This window comes from Argiope bruennichi, chromosome 3 (assembly GCF_947563725.1).
Source record: "Argiope bruennichi chromosome 3, qqArgBrue1.1, whole genome shotgun sequence".
In the NCBI taxonomy this organism is placed as follows: Eukaryota; Metazoa; Arthropoda; class Arachnida; order Araneae; family Araneidae; genus Argiope; species Argiope bruennichi.
In genome coordinates this window covers 23,825,818-23,848,565 of record NC_079153.1, presented here as the reverse complement: position 1 = coordinate 23,848,565, position 22,748 = coordinate 23,825,818, and the positions used below count along the sequence as shown (strand labels likewise).

Genomic DNA, 22,748 nt, shown 5'->3' with positions numbered 1-22,748 from the left:
ACAATCATTCTTGTTAATCTGAGGGAAAAAAAACTTATTTTTGAGAATAAGTGTTTTTTTATATAAATTATTTTCTAGTCTTTGTACAAAGAGTTTCTTTATTCGATAAAAAAAATCGTGGAAACTGATGTATGATACTAAAATTCAAATTGACATGTTCAGGAAATTTGTTTTATGTCATTCATAATTAATGAATTACAAATTTAACTTTAACCCCTTATTTACCGAATTATTTTGCCATCAACTTTTAATTTGTTTACGATCAATTTATATTTTTTGACTAATAGTTACATTTCAGGACAGAATAAGCCTGGAAAAAAGGAACTTAAAAAAAAAAAATTAATAATGAAATATTTAGGTGGTATCAACTACATGCTGTCTGAGCTACATTTTTCATATTCCTTAGAATACTATTAAAAAAACATATAAAGATATTAACCAAATTTAAATAATACTTTTAAGTAGTGTTGGTATATAAAGGGCTAACACTTCATTGATACATTGAAATTGCCACTAGAAAATGATCATTTGATTAGTAATGGTAGATTTAATGTTAAAAACAAAACTTTAGCTTAAATCTTATGTATCTTAATATTAAACCAATTTTAACTGGCATTACTTAAATAGCGAAGAGCCATCTGTACAGATAGAATGTTTTCTCAAAACTCAGCACAAAACTACATATTTAAAATTATAGACCTTTACTTTTTTAAATTAAAACAGAAAAACAATAGATCAAAATCTGAGAAAATCTTTTATTATACAAGTAAAATTCACAAAATATACAAATGTCTCATATACATATGATATCTAAGTGATTTTTTTCCCCCTTTGAATTTAAATATCAACCATAAAAGTAAATTATTTTCACATATTTTGAAATGTATTAGAGAATCTCAAGCATTATTGTAAATATACAACATTTCTACATTTGCTTATTTATTAATAGAGTAATATTAAACAAGACAATATTTTATTAAAAATTAAACTGCTTTTAAATTTGCAATTTTACTTCTCTCTTTCAACAAAACTTTTGGCCTATAAAGATATTGTACATTTAGATGAATAAACTATGAATGTATTGCTTCATTGAGTTTATGTTAAAATAGATGACTGGATGTAAATTTATGTTTTGAATTTTAATGCTTCTCTAACAGCAAAACAAGCAAATCATTGAGATTAGTAATCACTTTACGTGGGTCATCCACTAGACCAGCTGATACCATTGCAGCATCAAATATCTGAAATGATAAGAAATGTTAACAGATAATTTAAATAATGGATGGCATACACATATAAAATATTTTTATTATATTTCATTCAAACAGCTGCTTTTAATTATTGTTTTAATTTCAGATATATTTATCTCCTCTCCATGCACTTTCATTACATGATACATCTTAATTAACATTATGAAATTTTGTCTGCTGTCTGCAAACAAAAAACACAAGCAACAACTTTCTTTATTATGAACATAATTAAAATTGCTAAAAATAATTTATGTATATTTAAGTCAAAAATTTATCAGCATACTTTGAACCAAATGCCAGACAATCTTATAATAAATTTATAATGACATGAGAATATATTTAATTTTGTTTAAGTTGCTTTGGAATTAAAGTTTGAGGGCAGGAAGCGAAGATATTCGGAAGAAGAAAATATATTCTTGCCATTTCCCCTTCATTAAAAAACTTTTTTAGCAAATGTACTACATCAAAACTTTTCAATAGTGATAGTTCTGAGTTTATTTTAATAGTATATACCAATTTTCTTTCATTCAATAATCACCAAATTTGGTTAAAACTGGAATAAGTTTTTCCTCTACTGATTAAAATTATACCTATTTCAATGTTTGAAAATCTCTTAACATACAAGAAACTTCACAAAGTTAATATGATTCTTTCAGGTAAATATTTTAATTCAAGGATATATAAAGGCACGACAATTATCATAAACAATAGTTTTTATTTAATTTTACATACCTGATGTGCTAACAGCTCAGCTAACTTAGGGTTATCAATTCGTATAGAGTTCATTTTCTTTATTATAGGATGGCTAAAAATAGAATAATTTGATGAATAAACTATCCATATTTTGACCAGTGAATTCAGTTTCTCTACACATGCATAAGAATAACGAAAATAATTTAAAGTATTTAGAACATTTGCATGCAATCATTTAAACACATAGTTTCTTCACTAAACTACTGCATAATTTTAATCAATATGAGAAATAAACAAATTATTTCTTCAATCTTATTATCAACAAATTATTTCTTTTCTCAATTATTAAGAGTAACATATATGAATTTCTTTATACATATTTAAAAAAATAGTTAAACGCTATTAATTATAGTTATTTCAAAGAATTGTTTTTATTAAGTGACCCCGGTGATTCTTTAATTTTGATGAGATAAGTCATAAAGTGAGCCAAATTAAGATACAGATTTCAATTCTGCTGCTATTATTTTGCCTGGAATATTTATTTTCATATTGACAAATCTAATAGATATGAGAATTCTAAATTAAATTAAAATTACTTGGATTGATTTTTCTCTTTTATCTGATATACAGGGTGTTGCCGAATTCGACCGACAAATTCAGAAGGGAGATAGGAGGCATCAAGAGGATAAAAAATCACCATACAATGGTGTCCCAAACGACGTCTGGGGGTGAAAATCGCAAAAATATAAAAAGTCGGCGAACTTTTGGAAACTAAAAAATTAATAAAAAATAATAAAAGGTGTTTCAACTATGAATTTTTTTAAAGTGAAAGCACATTCTTAAAAGCTATTTTTCATGTAAGTAACATGCCGATTTGATGAACCAAGGGGTCGTAAATTATTGAAAACAAAAAAGTAGTTTAGAACCCTTATCTGCAAAAATATTAAAACTTTAAGAAAAGTAAAAGTTTGAAAATATAAGGAATTTTATACTCTTTAATTTGATATAAGTCTGTAGTGAGAAAACTGAGGAGGTTTTAAGATATTCAAGAAAAACTGAAATGTTTGCCAGGAAACATCAGTACCAATGTTACAGAAGTTATTGCAAAGGTATTAAGGAGATGAAAAATTATCATAAAACATAGGGTCGCAGGTGACGTTTATTCTGTGAAAATCACAAAAACAGACATCGAAGAGACAATTAGCTTGGCAAAGAGAATGGCCCTAAGAATGCAAGATTTGGAACAAGGTAGTCGAGAAGAAGAAGCTTTCTCGTATCTAAATTTTCCATGCGTTCGAGGAATAAAAAAAGCAGCTTGTATTCATTAAAGAGTAGTGCAGAATTGATAGTCGATAAGTTTCATTCGCAAACACCATGCCAGATTTCATGAATGATGAATATGCGAATATGCATTTAATTTACGACCGAGCGGATGGTAATGGACGGCTAGCACAAAGAATATACCAATAGCAAAATCCATGTAGGCTTTGTCCACACAACAACACCTTTGCAAATATTAATAGACGGTTGCGGTAAACAGGATCCATCAAAATAACGAGGCCACATGCAGGGCCCGAACACCTCAGTGGCGCAAAGTACCTTGTTTTCTTGAAGCACGTCCTTCCGGATTTACTGCAGGAAATACCGGCCATTGCACGCCAGAACATGTGGTTAATGCATGATGGTACACCAGCGCATTTTTTGAATTCTGTGCATAACTACCTAGATGATACAAATCCTGGGACGTGCATTGGATGTGGTGGACCTGTTGATTGACCTCCACGTTCCCCGGCCCCCAATCTCTAGGATTTCTTCCTCTGGGGACATATGAAACCTCTTGTTTATCAGACGCCTTTGGATACATTGAAAGATCTCGTAGCACGAATCGTCGTCGCTGCTGGAGAAATCACAAGCACACCTGATATGTTTGAGCGCATCCGGTGGTCCTTTAAACGTCGGTGTCGGTTGTGTAATAACCTTCGCGGCCGCCATTGAGCAATTTTTATAAAAGTTTCTCATTGTCTTCTTTCTTATGTTACAATGTCTTTGCTGTAAATGTATGCTGTATCTGTATTCCAGCAAATACATTTTCCCCATCGTTTGCGACTTTATATTTCTTTGAAAATTCTCATCGCCTTGATGCCTACTATTACTCCTCAGAATTTTTCGATAGAATTTTACAATAACTTCTGTAAACATTGGTACCGATGTTGCAGCGATGTTTCCCGGCAAACATCTTAGTTTTTCTTGACTATCTTAAAACCTCCTCAGTTTTCACACTACAGACTTATATCAAATTAAAGAGTATAAAATTCCTTATATTTTCAAACTTTTATTTTTCTTAAAGTTTTAATATTTTTGAAGTTAAGGGTTCTAAGCTACTTCAATAATTTACGACCACCTTACCCCCTAAACGACGTTTGGGACCCCATGTTGTATGGTGATTCTTTATCCTCTTGATGCCTACTATCAAGCCTCTGAATTTGTCATTCGAATTAGGCAACACTCTCTCTCTCTCTCTGTGTGTGTGTAAAAATTAATTGGACAAACTGCTTTTGCTTAGTAATTATTGATTTGTTAAATAATTTTTTAAATCATTTTCAACTTCAAAACGTTAAATTCATTATCAAGTTTAAATATCATTATGCAGTCAACAAATATTTTGAATCTGTCAGTGAATCAAGATAGAATCTTATTCTCAATTTATGAAGAATATTCTACTCTAGAAATATAATTTTCTATGATAGTTTCTTTTCACAATACATACCATTAATGCTCATTTTATTAATTTTTATAGCCTTTTTCTTTGGGCATCTGAAAAAATAATGTTTATATGAAAACAATTTTAAGTAGTTTGAATACAAAAAGCAGACAAATCTTTAAAAACAGCACAATTTTAAACAATTGTGAAATCACACAATTTACTCAGAAGTTTATTATGGATAACAAAAGTTCTATTTTAGGCACTTGGATGTTTTTCTGTTCTTAATAGGGCAAAAGTTGAATTGAAGTACTGTAGTTATGAACAATGGTACAGTTCTAGTTGTAGTCCTAAATAATACCTTAATAATAATTTACAAAAGAAGAGCACTAACTGCTAAATCTGGCATGATTGGGTTCCATTAATAAAAAAGTACTAAAATTATGAAATACAATGAAATGATGTTTTAGATAAATAAACATTGTTCAGGTAAAACGTAAAGTAAGTGTGAAATAAGACACAACATAAGATGAAGAATGAAATAAATGATTAAAAAGAAAAAAAAATGCAATAGAATTTTAAATCTTACATACATTTGATATTTTGCACACTTTCTAATAAGGTGGTATTCAAAGTTAAAATAAATTTTATTTTTAGTTAATTTTTTCTATGATAGAATTGGACAGATTTTAATAATATTAGGTATGCACATAGGCTGGTATAATGCAAATAAAAATATTGCAGTAAGTTATGATACAAACATATGATTTTATATTCTGGATTTTTAATTCCCTCTATCAGCAAATTTAAAATTTGCTCTATCAGCCAATTCCACTCTCCAGCAACACTATTTTTAGGTCTTGAATGGTTCCGGGATAGAAAAGGATAATTTGCAACCATCTTCCTAAGAATTTTCTAGAATGTTCAATGGAGTTGAGAAGTAGAAATCTAACTAATCAATCTATTTGCCGAATATTTTTACTGTCCAGAAATTTATCAGCAAAAGAAGCCTCAAGTTAGAGATCATAGTTGCCCTTAAAAATGAAAGTAAGGCTAAGCATTATTCTGAAATGATGAACAAAAGGCTCTAAGATCTCAGTGACTGATAGCAGTTATAGATAAGCACAAGAAAATTCCGTGTACATAGGAAAGCCCAAATAGCATAGTGTTGAGAACATCAACACAGTAGAGGCATTTATTGATGAATCCAGATTCAATCTAATCACTGTTTTTTAATTTACTCATAAGTAAAGGCATCAATGAATCTGCTATTTGTCTGCTAACATCATCTAAAAGAAAATAAGACAGTTCAGATTTGATGGTTTGTACAGACATCCTGTTTATTAAATTCAAAGATTTTCATGTCTCCAAAAAGTCATTAAACTCTGTTAGATACAGGAGTGAGATCTTGAAGCCATCTGTTTCGCCTCATAAGAGGCCCACTTGATTTCAATATCATTTTTAAAGACAATTATGACTGCCCACATAAGGCTCACTTGGTTGAAAAATTTTGGGACAGTGAGGTTATTCAGTATATGGACATGCTAGCCAGATCCCTGGTCCTTAACTCCATAGAGTAAATCTGAGATGGGATGACGTCCTTCTCCTGTCACAGAATTACCTAGGATCAAAAAACAGCATTGCTGGTGAAGTGGAATTGAATGCTGCAAATTCAAATGTGTCAAATTGAATACCAATTTCAAATAAAACACATACTTCAGCTCTTACCTTAAATTAAGTTCTAATGTAGGTTCTAAGATTTTATATCTTTGCTCTTCTGACATAGTGTGCAGAGTTGTACAAAAATAATGTCTAGCAGCAGACATTTCATCAACAGATATCAAACAAGGATGGTTTGACAGCCTCGTTGTAACCTGGAATGGAAGAAAAGTAGATAAAATATACAAAAATTAATTAATTAAAAATTAAAAAATAAGCTGATAAGGTCAAATATTGAAATTTTTCTCATTTATTTAAATAAATGTAAAATGATAAAATGCAACTATAAAATTAAACTAATATTTCTTTTGGAGCTTTCAAAATAAATATGTATTATTCAATCCTTCCTCCCCCACACAAATCTGTTTTATTACAATAAAAAGCATAAAAACAAATAAAATACCAAATTCGCAAACAACTATAGATTCTATAGATTTGAACACCAGCTACATCTACTTTGCAACAAAATTATTTTTCTAAATATCTGAAAACTTCTTAATTGCATAACCAAATCTGATATAAATTCAGATGCTAATTTATTGGCATTTAACATATGCAATAGCATGATTATGAACTAGACAGAAGCAAACAACAAAAGATCTGTCATAATGAAATAAAATAATATGCATAATTAAAGCTATCAAATATTGTAATTTAAAAAAGATTGTACAGAACTAAAAAAAACTATTCTTTGTAAGAATTTGTTTAAAAAATCATATTTAAATCATTACACACTATAATTATTCACAAATTAAGGGATACAAAATGAACAAACAGTAACAGTTCTACTAAGTTACTAAAATATTATCTTATATTATCAGATATCATATCAATATGTTGAATATATATAAGTATATTAAGGAATACTTCGAATAAGGCAATTTGATTACATATGATTGAATTATATCAAACATAGAGAAATAATTACTTTGACTTAATTATTGAAACTAAATTGACCAGTAATTTAATTATAAACAAATCATTTTATTTATACAGAAAATAATACATTTCAAGCATCTAAATATTTTTTATATAAATTAGTACTCACTATTATTTTGTGTACTTTTGGTCCCAATGTTGTAGATAACCATTTTATTAAATTTTCTGCTGCATCTTTAGGCAAAGCATTTTCACCTAAAAAAATGTTTAAGACGAACTAAATTATTTTGCAATATAATTCCAGCCAATTCAATTAGAAGAAAGTTCTAAGAAACAAATTTTAAAGATTTATAAAAGCTTTATTTGGTTATTATTAAAAGTATTTTTGGTGCTTAAAATTATTTATCTTTTTAAATGATCAAATTTTATTCAAAACAATTTAATTTTTTTTTTTATTTACTGAATTGAAAACTGATAAGAAGAAAAGTATTATTGTTTCCAGAAAAATATATACAAGAAATTGAACAACAGTTCATTCATAAAGTAAACAGTACAGGGGGAAAAAAATAAAATATGATGCTAAAAGAAGCACATTTTAGATTTGAGTGACAAAAATTTTCAAATATAATTTAATTATTAAGTAATGCCTTTTTATTTTAAATTCTGAAGGCAATAGAATTTTTTAAATTAAAGAATTTCAACAGTAATATCTATCAACAAATTCTCATACGATTCGAATTGTTCCACCATAAACCAATAAAACAGTCACAGGATGCTCTTAATCTGAGAAAAGCAATACAATTTCAAATGAAATTTTTCTCTAAGACATTATTAAGGAAAATATAACATTCAAAAAAACTGAATAAAAAATTATAATACACCTTTTTTACTATATCTGAAACTAGGTTTCTTGAATTTGAGTAATGATTAAAATGATGCTGATATTAATGTGGACAAAGACTCAAAGAGAAGCTATGTTGCAAGGACACTGTGTTCTAAAAAATCTCAATAGAAACACATATCAAAAACAGAACTTCAACCTACAGTATTATGAAAGAAAAGGAAAAAAGATGAGGAAAAGAATTAATTTTAATAATATTAGTTTCCAAGAATTCAATTATTTAAAATCCAATCAGTCCAAGAAAAGGACACTGAAAAAGGATATGCCACATTAAGTGAAATATCTTAGATTCTTTGTAATCTGAAGAATATTTTAACAAAATATTTTTCAAATAATAAACCTGAATAAGAAATTTTAGGAATAAATGTTTTAAAAAATGTTAGGCTTTTGAAGGGTTAAATAATTATAAAACTGATATTTGTTCAAATTGTATTAACATGAGCAAAATCTAGGTTTTATTTTATAAGAATAAACATAATAAAATATTAATCTAATTCTATATTCTGTAATATATATATATATATTTGCTGTTCAAGACAAAAGATAGCCTATTTAAAACATTCAATTTAAAATTTTCAACATAAAAATAAAAATTTCAACTATAATTTAGACTAACTTCCAAAATCTAATTGAACTGTACAAAATCTTACATAAATGTGCAGCAGTAAATAAATAATTTCATAAAAAATATTTTTAAATAGAAATAAATTTTTTAGCCATGAAAAGATTTTCTTGCTTTGGTTGATATAACATAACTTTGTTCCTATGAACAAACTAAATGATTTGGCAACTTTGGTCCCAAATTTTAAAAAAGTATAAAAAGTGAATACAACTTTAACAAACCTAAATCATCAACAGATGCATCTTCTTTTACTCTGTGCATTTCCTTCTCAACAGATGTGATGTTCTTAAAATCAAATTGTTGTAACTGAAACAGAACTGACTCATCATAGGGCTCATAACAAAATAGAACTTCAACATCTTTTTGCTTCACAGCCTGAAAATTTGGAGACACTTCTGCTAAGTGACGACTATAAGATAAAAATTATTAGCATTAGTTTTTATAACTAAAATTTTGCATTTTTATTTAAAATAACTATAAAAAAACCCAAATCATTTTTTTTAATATTACAAAACATAAAACTAAGTTTTCATAATTTAAATAAGTTAAGACAGTTTCATAATTGTTATCAAATCGGATATCAAAATTTTGTTCATAGAAAATTTTAAGTTTATAATCACTAACTTTAAGAAAAAAGAAAAAAAAACAGACAGTTTTATGGCATTATCCCTTACAAAAGCAAAGTTGCACATATAAGAACTCATTCCACTTTTATTGTTGAAAATTAAAATTCTTCATGCAAACTTTTTCTGTTTTTTAAAATAATAAAAAAATAATTTCTGTTTTTAATAAATTTTTTATTGATCATGATGTCATGCATTCACATGTACTTAGAAAATGTGCCTTGTGTTTCTGGGATTGGTTGTTAGCTAGTTTCATTCAAAAACTGTTTAAATGCTTAAATCTGTTAATGTTAAATTCTCAGTGATTAAGATTATTAATAAAGTCCCATATGAATTAACAAGCAGATATACCAAATTAGAGGACATTGTAGTTTACATTTTGTCAATTTGTAAATGCTTTGATGGAATATGCCAAACCAGAATTTATGATTAACCCCTTCAGGAACCGGCGAAAGAAGAAAGAAGCATCCCCCCAGGCACGCGCTCTCCAAGCGCGTACGCACCCACAGGCCTCGGCGATTTTTCCCGCTAAGCCTAATTTTAATTAAAAATTCATATAAATCATTACTACAAATAAATACGCTGAAATTTATACTTTATTATGATTGATAGTATCTGAATATACTGTAATAGAATTGTCGCGACATTTAAAGTAAATAAAATAAAATAAAGAAACATTTTTATTAGAGTACCATTTCTATAAATAAAGTTATGTATAATATATACTTTCAGAAAATGACATACATTTGCTTACTAATATTCAAAACATGGAAAATATAAGAAAACAATGCAAAAAAATTACTATTATATCTAAAATGTTTGAAGTTTATGATACATTTCAAAAAATATTTCAGGACAAAGCCCTACATTGAATAGTTTTGCATTTACAATAAGATAACTTCAGTTTTTATTCTTTTAAACAACTATATGATTCATTCATCAATTTAGTAATCTCACTGTCACTTAAATATTTTGCTCTTTTCGCCATAGTGACTAAAATAAAACTGACCCAAAATATTCAAAAAACTATCTAGCAAACTCTAAATACAAATGATAAATCTACACAAACATAAACCAATCAGTCATCTTTTATCCATTTTAGTCAAAATATGAATGTAAATCCAGAGCGCAGGCAGTCAAGGTCCTTTAAATGCCCAACTTCTCGAGAGAGTTGTAATTGTATATATGTTTAAATATCCGGATCAAATTTTTAAAAAACCTCGGAAACAAAATACGCATATGGAAGCTCAATATTTTGTGAAACATTATTCGAAATTATAACGGTCTTCAACCACCCTCTAGTGCCATTTAAAAAATTTAAAGAAAACGTTCCAAATTGAAATCACGTACACGCGACCATGGGCTCCTCCAGTAGGAAAGGGTGATCACATATACAATATTGTGGTCCCTGAAGGGAGAATTCCGTGATCACGTATACGTGATCAATTACAAAGTATTTAATAAATTTTTAATTTTTAATAATATTATTAAAAACTGAATGGTGTTTTATAATTTACCTAGGTGCTGCTAAGAAATAAATGTCCTTTTGGTCTTCTTTCATTTGACTAACATATTCAGACAAGCTGATTTTTTTACCTTCTGGTTGCAGAGATGATTCAAAAAGGAGCAATTTTGCAATATCTTCCTGGAAAATGATAGTTCAAACTTTTAATTACTACAAATAAATTTTTAATATGAATTCTGAATTAATAAAAAAGATCTGAATATATGAGTTATAAGCTTACTAAATATTTTTACCTTTTGAACTTGATCGCCAACTGACAAGATACCTTCTTTTAGAAAAATTCCATAATCTTCATGAAACTTTTCATAAGTTTTCTGGTCTTTTTTCATCTGTTCTAGTAAAAAGCGGAGCATTTTGTTTGTAATCATTGTGGAAATTTTCCTGAAAAAAAAAAGTATTGATAGTAGTTTTCTATAGCAATTGGTAAATGTAATAAAAAGGCAGAAGTTGTGCTTACCTAATTAAAGCACAGTCCTGCAGAAGTTCACAACTCATATTAAGGGGTATATCTTCACTATCAACAACACCTACAAAAATAATGAAAATAAATAATGTGTTTTTCTTCTAAGAAAAAAAAAAAAACTCCATTTTTTTATAAAATAAATAAAAAATAATCTTAATAATCTAAGGGATCAAAAACATAACTATTATTGTTTCATAATAAATATTCAGACTTTAAAAACTAGCATTCTTGATAGCAGCAAAATTTAAAGCACTAAAAGAAAAAAAAATAATAATGTTGATAACCACTTACCTCGTACAAAGCGCAGCCACATCGGCAGTATGTCAGCTTTACTTTTAATAAGAACTCTCTGGCTATACAAAGCCACACCCACTTCAAGTTCTTGGCTCATTTCAAATAAACTTGGCTTTCCCTCTGGTACATAAAGTAGGCATCTCAGATTTATGGGAGAGTCTGTTTTGTAATGTAACGTATACCTTGGCAAATCATAAGAATTAGCAATATAGCGAAAGAATTCATTATGGATTTCAGGAGTAGCTTCTTTTGGATCCATCAACCAAACAGCCTAACAAAAGATAGAAGGAGAGAGAGGGGGAAATAAGATGTTACATTTTATAAGCTTGCAATGAAATTAATAAGTACTTAGCCAATTTTTGTACACCATCAATTTCAGAAAATTACATTTTTATTAATAAGAAAAATATATCTATTTTTTAAAGCAGCAAAATATCATATAGAAAACGCACTAAAATGTTATATATTCAGTATTAAAGTGTAATGCAATAAAGAATGTATGTTGTTAATTGTTCAGAAATAAATTCAAACAATCCTCTTTATTAGAAAAAAACTAATTAAATTTTTGGACATAGAACACTATCTTTCTCTTTTGATTCCAATAATGTAGTCTTTTTTTTAGATGAAAAAATATTTCTGAGGAACAAAATTGGAAAACAATTAAAAAAGCACAGCATCAGTAATAGACAAATAAAAAATTATATTTTATATGCCTATTATTAAACAAACTGCCTTAAGTTAAATGCCTGGAAGATAATGAAAAGTGAAAGATGCTGTAAGAATTTTCTTATACTGTTGTGCATGATCCCACAAAATTAGAATTCGCAATTCAAGGAATGCGGATATGGTAAATTGTCGAAAATATAAAAATACTGGTCATTTTCTGATGTTCTTGATCATGATATAAATAAACACCCTTGTATGCAATTGCTATTTACAGCTGTTGCACCTAAATTTCAAATTATTAATTTAGTAGTTTACCTTTGTTTATATAACTAAATACTATCAATTACAAAAAAAAAAAAAAAATCCTTATAATATAAGGAATTTTTCATGAAACTTATTTTAAAGAAAAAAATTAGTACTACCAATTGGTTAAACTAAATTTTGCAAACAATATATTAATAACTGTAGTTTATATTTTAACGAATAAAATTTGTTTTTACTTTTTTCCTTTAAATTTTTTTATAAAATCAGATTATTTAACTTCATAAAATTGTGATGATTTTAAAGAGATCTATAAAGAATTTATTGTTCAAATAAAAATACAAAAAAAAAAAGATATAATCTTAGTGATCTTAGAAAGCAATAATAATCTGAATAAAATAAATTACATTAGAATTTCACAGGTTTATTCAGAATTAGTTTTTGAAACTGAATAGATGTTTTACATCCACACAAAACAAGCATATAATTCTGATGGAGTCTATTTAAAGACTAAAAAGTTCTAATACACTTTTTAATGTTTTCAAAATATTATAAAAAAGAATTTTACCTGCACATTATTTGCTCTCTTGCCATTGACATAAATTGGACTACTAACAAAATTACTATATTTTTGGATGATATCTAAAAAAGAAAATTAATTAGTCAATAAATACAAAATTGGTGGAATATAAATATAAATACAAATTATAAAATTATTACATTGATTTTACTTTTGATTTTGATTCATTATTATAATCTGACATAGAAACAATACTGTACAGAGAAAAGTAATTAGACAAAATATCTTCATTGTACATGAGACAAATTATCTATCTTCATTGTACATGAGAAATCATATCTTGTCTATTGTTATGTATCCATTTGATACACAAAAGACTATCTGATATGTATATAAGTGTAGAATGTTAAAAAAAATTGAAGGTGGGGGTGATTTGATTCTAAAGTATTCTTTTTAGAACCTATATATCAACTTATCTATTTGATATATAGAGAAGTTAATAAATAGGTATTGAGAACTGAAATCTTTTGAATCTTTAGTTCTAAATTGTGGCATGAAAAGATTTTAAGCTTGATTTGTCAAACTTTATTCTTACCTATATAGCAGCAATAATATGCATACAAAAATTGTATTTAATATTATTCAATGTGCACAAATATAAATCTAGAAAATAAAACAATGAAAAATGTTGTTGTAAAATGTACTTCAAAGTACTTTTTCAAATGAATAAAAACTGTAGAAATATTTTTTTTACAGAAATAAGATTTATTACCAAAAGATCATTTTTTTTATTATAATTAATTCAAAAAATGCACAATAATATGCTGCTATGTAATAGAGGAAAATCCTTAAAACTATGACATGATTTTTTTTTAATTTCAATTCTTTCTTAATTATCACCTACTGTTTAAAAATCAATTATGAACACGATTTTGTAGCTTTAGATTTAAAGGCAGTCCTGAAGTCTTTCAAAATGATATTTTCATCACACATGTTGTATCACACAATTTAACAGATTGAATGCCAGAAAACAAGTACCATCATATTAAAAAAATAATAAGTGATAATGAGTTGAAGCTGATCACATTTATTAGTCCCATGTCAGATATGATAAAGACTGAAACATTTAAGATTCATATGACATTATAAAACTCATACATTTTCCACTGATACTGAAGACAAACAACTAGAGTTTTGCATTTTCTATTTAAAAAGAAACAAAAATTTAAAATATAGGCATATATTTTTTCTCATTTTTATTATGAATACAATATGCAAATATGTAATACTTTTAATAGTGCTTTCATCAGCAAATTCCTGACAGCCTGATTTCAAGTGAGCGACTATTTTTGTGCCTGGTTGTACTCCTTTGGCTTCCATTATTTCATAAGTACCAGAACTAGCGAATAAAAAGAAAATATGTTGAAATTTTTTTCATTAAGTTCTAATGTTTATAAGGAAAAAAAAAATCATTACTTAATGAAATGAAAATGTTTTTAAGAATATAATACTGGATTTTTAATGAATAAAGAAATTTCTTTATTCTTAAAGCAAGCTAATGAAAAAGTTATTCTTAAGCTTGCTGAAGAAAGTTGCGTACATTTTAGATAATATTTGAAAAATGACAAATCCTTCTGAACATTGTAATTTATTTCAAAACCATAATAAATTACTATAAATTGCCACCAAAACATATTAAATATGAAAAATAACTACAGTCATGCATGTAAGATTTAAGCATTTTACAAGATTATTAAGATGCAGAACACCCATTCAAGAGATTTATAATTGACCTATATTATTTATTATATTGCAAAGGCATTAAGGGCCTGCATATCTATTTTGAGAATTCATAATTAAGTAAATGCAGTAAATCTCTACGAGTATATATTTTTCTGACATTATTTTAGTAGAAATATTGCAAATTGTTTTAAATAGCACAAGGGTCCAAATAAACAGTCAATCACTGTTTTTCCAAGATCTGATGGTTCATTACAATACATATGACAAAATGCATATTTAAAAAAAAAAAAAGAGAACAGAGGAAATACACATACCCATCAGTTACCCATTTATGAGCATTAGCACCAAGAACATGTGGTTTAGAATAAACTTCTACTTTATCAGCAACCATAAATGTTGAATAAAAACCTACACCTAATTGGTCAATAATTTTATTTACAGCACAACTAGTGGATTCATTTTTCTTCACTTCTTTTAAAAATGCCTGAAATAACAATTTTGTTTCTTTTCAGATTTTAAAAAACAATCATTTAAAGTGGTACTTCCTAAACCAATGGATAACAAATATGAAAAAAAAAAAATACTCAATAATGAAAGAAAAAAAAAAATGAAATAAAATAATCAAATCTCAATCAATCTTCAAATGTAATTTTTAAAAAAATTTCTCAACATACTGAAAATGCAATATATAAGCAAACTCCAAGGTTTTTGCTTACAATGTTTCAGCCAGTAATCCTCATGGAACTATTACAGACATTTTAAATAGTACATAGCACACTTAAATGCTTATTAATGAATGTAAAGCTTATTAATATTAAATATAAACACATTTCATTTTATTAATAATGCAAATCATGTCATGACATATAAATTTGTAAGTGTTATAAACCTGCATAACTTTATACCTGAAAGGGTTTATTTGCATTATTTTATTTGAAGAAATAAATTGATAAAACATACAGGATTTTAGCAAAAATATTATCAAATAACTGCGACTTTGAAAGAATTTTGTAAATATTATCATCACGAATCTGTAATATCATTTCCTAAGCAGTTAATTTCATAGTAATAAGGAGATATTTTCAGATATTCACAATAGATACCAAATGCATATCAAATCCCAACTCCAACCTTAATAACCATTTGGCAATGAATAAAAATTAAAAAAAAAAAAAAAGATATTAGAAAAAGCAGGAATTTTGGTGATATTCCTCTTTGGACAAGAGATGAAATTTTTCTGATAGAAAATTATATGAAGGGTCAGAAAAACTATAAAATTGCAAGTCAGTCTAATGAATTCTGTCCTTGGAATGTTGATTGTGGTGGAAGCTCTTTACCCACAAATTGAATGCTAATATATGAGTATCCTAGAAGTTATTGTATTAAATATCTTATAAGTGACATCCTTTGTGTATGGTTTGGTTGCATTTTTTCTTATTTATGTCTTGTATTTCATTAATGTATTGTAAAACTATACATTAATGTATAGTTTTCCATTATTCTGATTTTCCAAAATAATATAAAGAAATTTTAGCAATGATCCAATAAATATCAATAATATTTGTTTAAGTGGTGTGAAAAAATTGCAAACTTTTAAATATTTATCAAAATGTTTCATTGGTCAATACTTTGAATCATAAAATAAGATTATCAAAAAAAAAAAAAAAAAACTTATCAACAAATGCCTTTATTACTGCACAAAAAAAATAATGTGTCATCAAAAATATGCATTATAATATAGTACCATAAAGGAATGATATGCTAATTGATATGTTAAGCACATAACATTTATAATGTAATTTTGTTTTTAATGAATATTTTTTGAGTTTTCTTTCTCACAATATTCACTGTGGCTCAATGTATAATTTCCCACAGGTATACATTTTTCTAATCAAATTAGCTGGCAAGACAAAAGTTCATTTCTTTGCTGGGAGAGGGGGATACATGATTCTAAAAAACTAAGAAAAACTTTTTCTATTTTAATTATGCTTATGTCTCTGTCTTTTGTTTGTATTGTATAAAAATGCTTCTATTAAAATATTACTTTAGGATATCATCAATTCATGAGGCTCATAACATAATACAAATACTGAAATAATTCATTCCATTTTCTTTTTAAAATTAAAATAATTTTTAATATATCCACGTCAAATCATACAGAAAAAATTGAACCATTTATTAATTCAACAATATTTCTAAAAGATATAATTTAAACAGGAATGTTTACCTTAGAACCTGATCTAGCTATGGTCCCAAGACAGCTAATCATCTCTTCTTTAGTCATACCAATTCCAGTATCCTAAATAATTCATATATGTTATAATTTTATGGCAATCTAATTTATGCTACATTTTCTCAAACGTTTTTTTTTTTTTTTTTTTTTTTATTGATTGCACAATTAAGACAACTTAATCGGGAAAAATTTATGTTAACTCATATTTTGGATATTTTCATTAAAAATTATATACAGTACACTCCCGATTATCCGCGGAATTGGGTGGCGCGGCCGCCGCGGATAACAAAAATCGCGGATAATCCGAAAAAAGCTAAAAACGGGTATAGAAAAAGAGAAAACAGCCATTCCAACTTTGAAAAATCTTTTTATGTACAATAAAACGTCAAATGAACAGCAGGAAATGTTTAACTAACACTTAATATTTTAGTATATCACTCAAAACAAACCTAAAATGCATTTTGTTAATGAAAACAGAAAAGTGCTTTGTACTTACGAGAGGCGTCAAGGATACACAGAAAAATTAATACATATGTACTGTTTTAAAACTGTAATGTATTATGTAATTACAAAAGCATAACTGTAAAACTGCACCTTTTTAAAGAAATCAGTAAAAAAAAAACTTTGTGTGGCAAGCGCGGATAACCCGCCCGCAGATAATCGAGAGTCTACTGTATTTTGAAATCCAATATTAATTTTTTCAAAGAGGCAAGCATTAAAATGAAATAATAATAACCCAAAACAAAAAAATATGAATTTTAAAAATCTTAATTTAAATTACTTCAAATAGTCATGCCATCTGAATATTATTAAATATATAAATCTATAAAATAAATGTTAGTTTAGAGAAATATGCTATGCTAATTCATTAAAATAGGAAACAATCATGCAATATTTTAAGCCACCATATGTTTATCAGTACAAAAGATTAATATTGCAACTTTTAATATACCTTCTAGTGAATGCAAAAGAGTTTGTTATAAAAAAGTGGGCCCTTCTGACATAGTATAAGAAAAGTTTTAAAAAAATGAAGTAAATGAAGAAATAAGTAAAAAAATGTTTGAATCAAAACTGAATAAGTAAATAAGGAAAATAGTAATAAAAAACTCTACATTAACGCACAGTACTGATGCTAAAACAAAGTTGAAATTGCATGGTCACTAATATCATGAATACTGCCATTGTGGCTTTTCAAATTTAATATAATTTTCCTGAAAATATCTGAAGTAATCTTTTTTATATTTGCTAAAATTATAAACTATTATTCTTTAGACCTTAAATGAAAGATTTATTTACTTATTTTCAAATTAAATACTTTTGAAGTTTAAATTCTTGCTGTATGTTTAAAACAATTTTAATTAATATTTTGGAAAATATGTGAAATTCATTATCCTCTATAGCCAAGTTAAAAACAAAAATATAAATATCAATTATAGCAAAATGAGCATTAAAATACCTGAATTGTAAATGTTCTGGCTTGTTTGTCAGTTGCAATATGTATTTCATGAAGACTATCTAAAGAAACACCAGTTTCTGCACTGCTTAACTGAGCATGCCGTAGCTTTTCTAGTGCAACACTTGCATTTGAAATTAACTCTCGAACAAAAACCTTAAAGAAGAAAAAAATTATTTCTAACTAATAAGGATTAAAAATTTAAATACTTACAAAAACATTTCAATACCAATTTTTATAAAAAAATTTAAATGATTTTCAATAAAAAAAAATTCAATTTTAAAATTTAAGAGATTATTTTACCTCTTTGTGAGAATAAAATGATTTAGCCACTACATCCAGCAGCATACGAGTTTCAGCTTGAAACTCTAATTTCTCTGCTTCACCTAAAAGATATTTTTAACAACAAAGCATTAAAAAATATTTTAAATATGCTTAGCACAAATAAATTCCCTATGTTTTCATTTAAATAACAATATTTGTTCACTTATCCTTTAAATTTGTTAATAGCAGTTTAATTATGTCTAAGTTATATTAGATTTTAAGAATTTCAATATGCACACATTTAAAGCAAATAAGATATATATATAAGGAAAAATGCTGTGAAATAGTAAAAGAGCACTCAGACATTTGGTGAAAACATATTCACCTTGTTTAAAGAGAAAGATAATAATTTAGTTTTGCTTGAGCTGTGAAGTTAGGAAAAAGCAAAGAGAGAAACATTTTTTTTCTTCTTCTGCAGTTTAGCATTTTTTTAAAAAATGTATTTGTATTCCAGAAAAATAATCTTTTCTTGCTAAATACTTTTATTTTACTGTGCTATGAAATAAACATAATTTTTATTATATAGATATTAATATTAAAATACTGCTTAACAGTAATTTATACAAAATTTATTTAAAATAATTTATATAAATAAACCTATACAATTAATAATAACATTCAAACAAAAGTAAAAGCAACCGATTTACAAATTTTCATATTGCCCTCTACAGGGTGGTTACATAAACAATGGAATCAAACAGATCAAACTTGCAACATTTCCTTGATCTACGGTTACTACTTTATTTTCAGCTACCTCCAAAGAATTTTGCTTCTTTAGTGTACCATTTACCATAAATGTTTTCAAGAATTGCATTACCCGATTCATCAGACTTTAAAAAAGAAATGGCATGAGGAAAGCATCAATTTGGTATTCAATTAAACTTTCTCATTCATTTGCGATGTCAGTTTTATAAATAAAAAGGAGTCATTGATATATTCTTTAATAGTGATAAAACTTTTTTGGTTGATAAGGTTCCTCTTACCCCCTTTTTTTACAGTTTAATAAAAAAAAATTATAAACAAGAGAATATAAAAACATTATTTGGCCACTATCCAAACATCTGATGGCACATTTTTTTTTTTTTTTTCTTTAATTCTTTTGAGTTAGTATATAATATATTGTTATGAATCTGTAATGTTGCTTCCCCGCAGAATTAGTTCCATTGTAGGAAAGACAGTTTTACAGACAGCTCTATTGGTTGCTGATAGGATGCCGAATCAAAGAGTCCTGGGCTTGGTGATAAAATGGATGATACTGAAATCCTTAGGTACAGGACCAATAGGAGGCAAATTATATTCGAGAACCTTCTGTAGCCTGTTATGGGAATTATAAAATGTCCGGTTTAGGAGCCAAAGTCAGTTGCATAGTGAGTGTGTGTTGAGTCAAGGAGAATTAGTTAGATCAATTCAATGGAGCTCAAGCGATTAGTAGATTGAAAACTGAGACACATGCCAAGTCTTGGAGACAAGTATTGAAACAACCCTGAGTCATGTGTGGAGTAGCCAGTCATATAGTAGCGAGTCGATAGTTCAGTATAAAGAGAGGAGACAGTGGAGAATAGCAGGCATTTGGAGAGACCTCAGTGAACAGTTTTGTGGATTCTCTCTTCTTTGCTTAATTCTGTCTAGCCACTTTTTGTGCTGTTGATACTACAATTACTACTTGTGAACTGCTATTTGTTGAATGTGCCACAGTGTATTACTTTTGTATGTCTTTGCTGTGTTTTGTCACCTATATATTCATGTCTTTGTGTTAATATAGTTGTTTGTCATTGAGACATATTGACTGTGTCTTTATACACTCACAACAGCGAACCCATAAAGTTTAGTGGAAATTTTCTATAATAATATAGTTCTTGTAGAAGAATGTATACAGAATGAAATGACAATATTAAGCAAATGAAATAGGTATTTAATATTTTTTTTTTAAAGAAGCTGAACAATTAGAATTAAAACTCAAAGCAAAATTTTAGTGGAGAAACAGATTCAACCCTGAGTGATGTGAATCACTTAAGAGTTCGTGAATCCAAAGATAATGTATATATTGAAATAGGATAATCAGGATATTCCATAGGCAAAAAGCATTGAAAAGAGCTGGACAAATGAAAAGTAATGAATTATAAAAAAGTAGAAGCTATTCTTTTTTAAAGTTTCATTAAAGTTATTTGCCAGTAACATTAATCAGATTATCACATAGCTTGTCATAATGAAATTCCAAACACCATATTGTTGAAAACAACCTGCCTTGGATTTCTGCTAGTACAACTATTTTAGTGAAGAAATTAGGCTTTTAATATAAAAAACATTGGTGCAAAATTGTTGATAGCATGTATGACATAAAATGCACTTGTTGACAATTTTCCGTTATTTTCGAACATTTTCTAAATAGATAAAATTTTATAATATTCTTGATTTTGCAACTCTGTCAGCACCCTGATCTAATGGTCAATAAATCTTAGATGGACGGTAAAACATTTTTATCTCATTTTTTCAACAACAATAATTAACACAGAATTTGCATTGTTTATATGACTGAATTTGTTCTGAATGCAAACATTAAACATTTACTTAAAATCTTCTTTTCTTTTACACTACAAATAAAAATAGATTTAATCATCATTATAAGGCATGAATAAAAATCATATTTAAGCATTCTAACTAACTTTCAACGATACTACAATTTTTTTAGAATATGATACATTCTAATTAAAATTTATACAGTCATAAAATATCACAAATTTATAAAAATGATCTTGAAAAAGGTACAGCAAATACTGTTTCACTGCCCTTGAATGGGTTAAAGATGTGCTATCATGTCATTGCTTTAATAATAATAATATATATATATATATATATATATATATATATATATATATATATATATATATATATATATATATATATATATATATATATATATATATATATATAAGCTTAAGATGCTTTAATATGAAAAATTTCTATAAAAAAATTTAACTTAAAAAAAGCTTTATTTTTTGCTTAACATTTAATGCAAATAGTTACCTTGCGACTTTTCAGTATCCTTAATAACAGTATGATAACCATTGTCTATTGCAGGTTCTTGTTGTGATAATAAATAACTACATGTCTGGAAACTTTGATGGTTTAGCTTGAAACCTAATGGAAAACAAGGTGCAAAGAATTTTTTAAAAAATGTATGGAAAAACACTATAGATATAATATTAAAGCTAACTATATTATTTCACTAATAATTAAAAAAAGTTAAAGATTATTAATTTCTTAATACAATATTTAGGTTAAATTATTAGGTTACTTCATGCGAGATAAAATCTCCTTTCAATAACAAAAAAAAAAAAAAGTTATGTTAGAACATGTTTTTCGATGAATTGCTTAGAGCTATAAAGCAATATTTGAAACTTCGAATCGAAACGGACACGTTTTGCGTTGAACGTTGACGGCTGTGATTCTGAATCCAAATGGACACGTTCTGTGTTTGAAGTTGAGTGTTGCGAGTGAGAATCTGCAACACACAGCATACGTTTACGCTTTCTTCGTTCCCGTTGTAAAGCCATTTTACGTTCATGTTTAATTCGATTAGCTTCTAATTTTAAATTTTCATCAATCGTTTTTGTTAATAGAAGGTTTTGTCGTTTCAAAGCTCTGCGTTTTTGTTGTTCTAATCGATATCTTTCTTTAGCTTCCGGCCTCTGTTTGCTCTTTCGTTCCCTTTCTTTTTTTCTTCTCAGAGCTTCATCGGGAGGAAGTTTAGGACGCCCCATTTATGCTTTATTCATTGTCTATGCGATTTCGAGCGTCAAACCACCCTCATCCCTAACCATAACAAAACAACACAGCAACATGTTCTCACATGACAATAAATTGATTGATTGATTGAT

General features: G+C 27.3%; 1 protein-coding gene across 2 annotated transcripts; it reads right to left on the bottom strand.

Annotated features, from left to right (window-relative positions):
* Positions 1 to 805: 805 nt before the first annotated feature.
* Positions 806 to 22,748, bottom strand: LOC129963590 (heat shock protein 75 kDa, mitochondrial-like). Of its 2 annotated transcripts, none has more exons than XM_056078057.1 (17): positions 22,289 to 22,748; positions 21,895 to 22,008; positions 18,850 to 18,932; positions 18,550 to 18,702; positions 17,088 to 17,159; positions 15,175 to 15,344; positions 14,407 to 14,516; positions 13,166 to 13,239; positions 11,668 to 11,941; positions 11,371 to 11,440; positions 11,147 to 11,294; positions 10,906 to 11,033; positions 8,987 to 9,174; positions 7,412 to 7,497; positions 6,373 to 6,518; positions 1,983 to 2,055; positions 806 to 1,241 (listed from the first exon to the last, which is right to left on the bottom strand). In XM_056078057.1, the coding sequence occupies exons 1-17, from the start codon at positions 22,629 to 22,631 to the stop codon at positions 1,140 to 1,142; spliced, it is 2,334 nt and encodes a 777-aa protein (XP_055934032.1). In that variant the 5' UTR covers positions 22,632 to 22,748; the 3' UTR covers positions 806 to 1,139. The 2 variants fall into 2 exon arrangements, with proteins under 2 accessions (XP_055934032.1, XP_055934033.1); XM_056078058.1 differs by having other exon boundaries at positions 807 to 1,241; positions 22,166 to 22,430.

Coding starts and splice junctions, on each gene's coding strand:
- LOC129963590 (XM_056078057.1), bottom strand. CDS start 22,631: ATGGGGCGTCCTAAACTTCCTCCCGATGAAGCTCTGAGAAGAAAAAAA. Junction 15,345..17,087: donor TAGCTAGATCAGGTTCTAAG/GTAAACATTCCT, acceptor TTGTTATTTCAG/GCATTTTTAAAAGAAGTGAA. Junction 11,034..11,146: donor TTGGCGATCAAGTTCAAAAG/GTAAAAATATTT, acceptor ATCATTTTCCAG/GAAGATATTGCAAAATTGCT.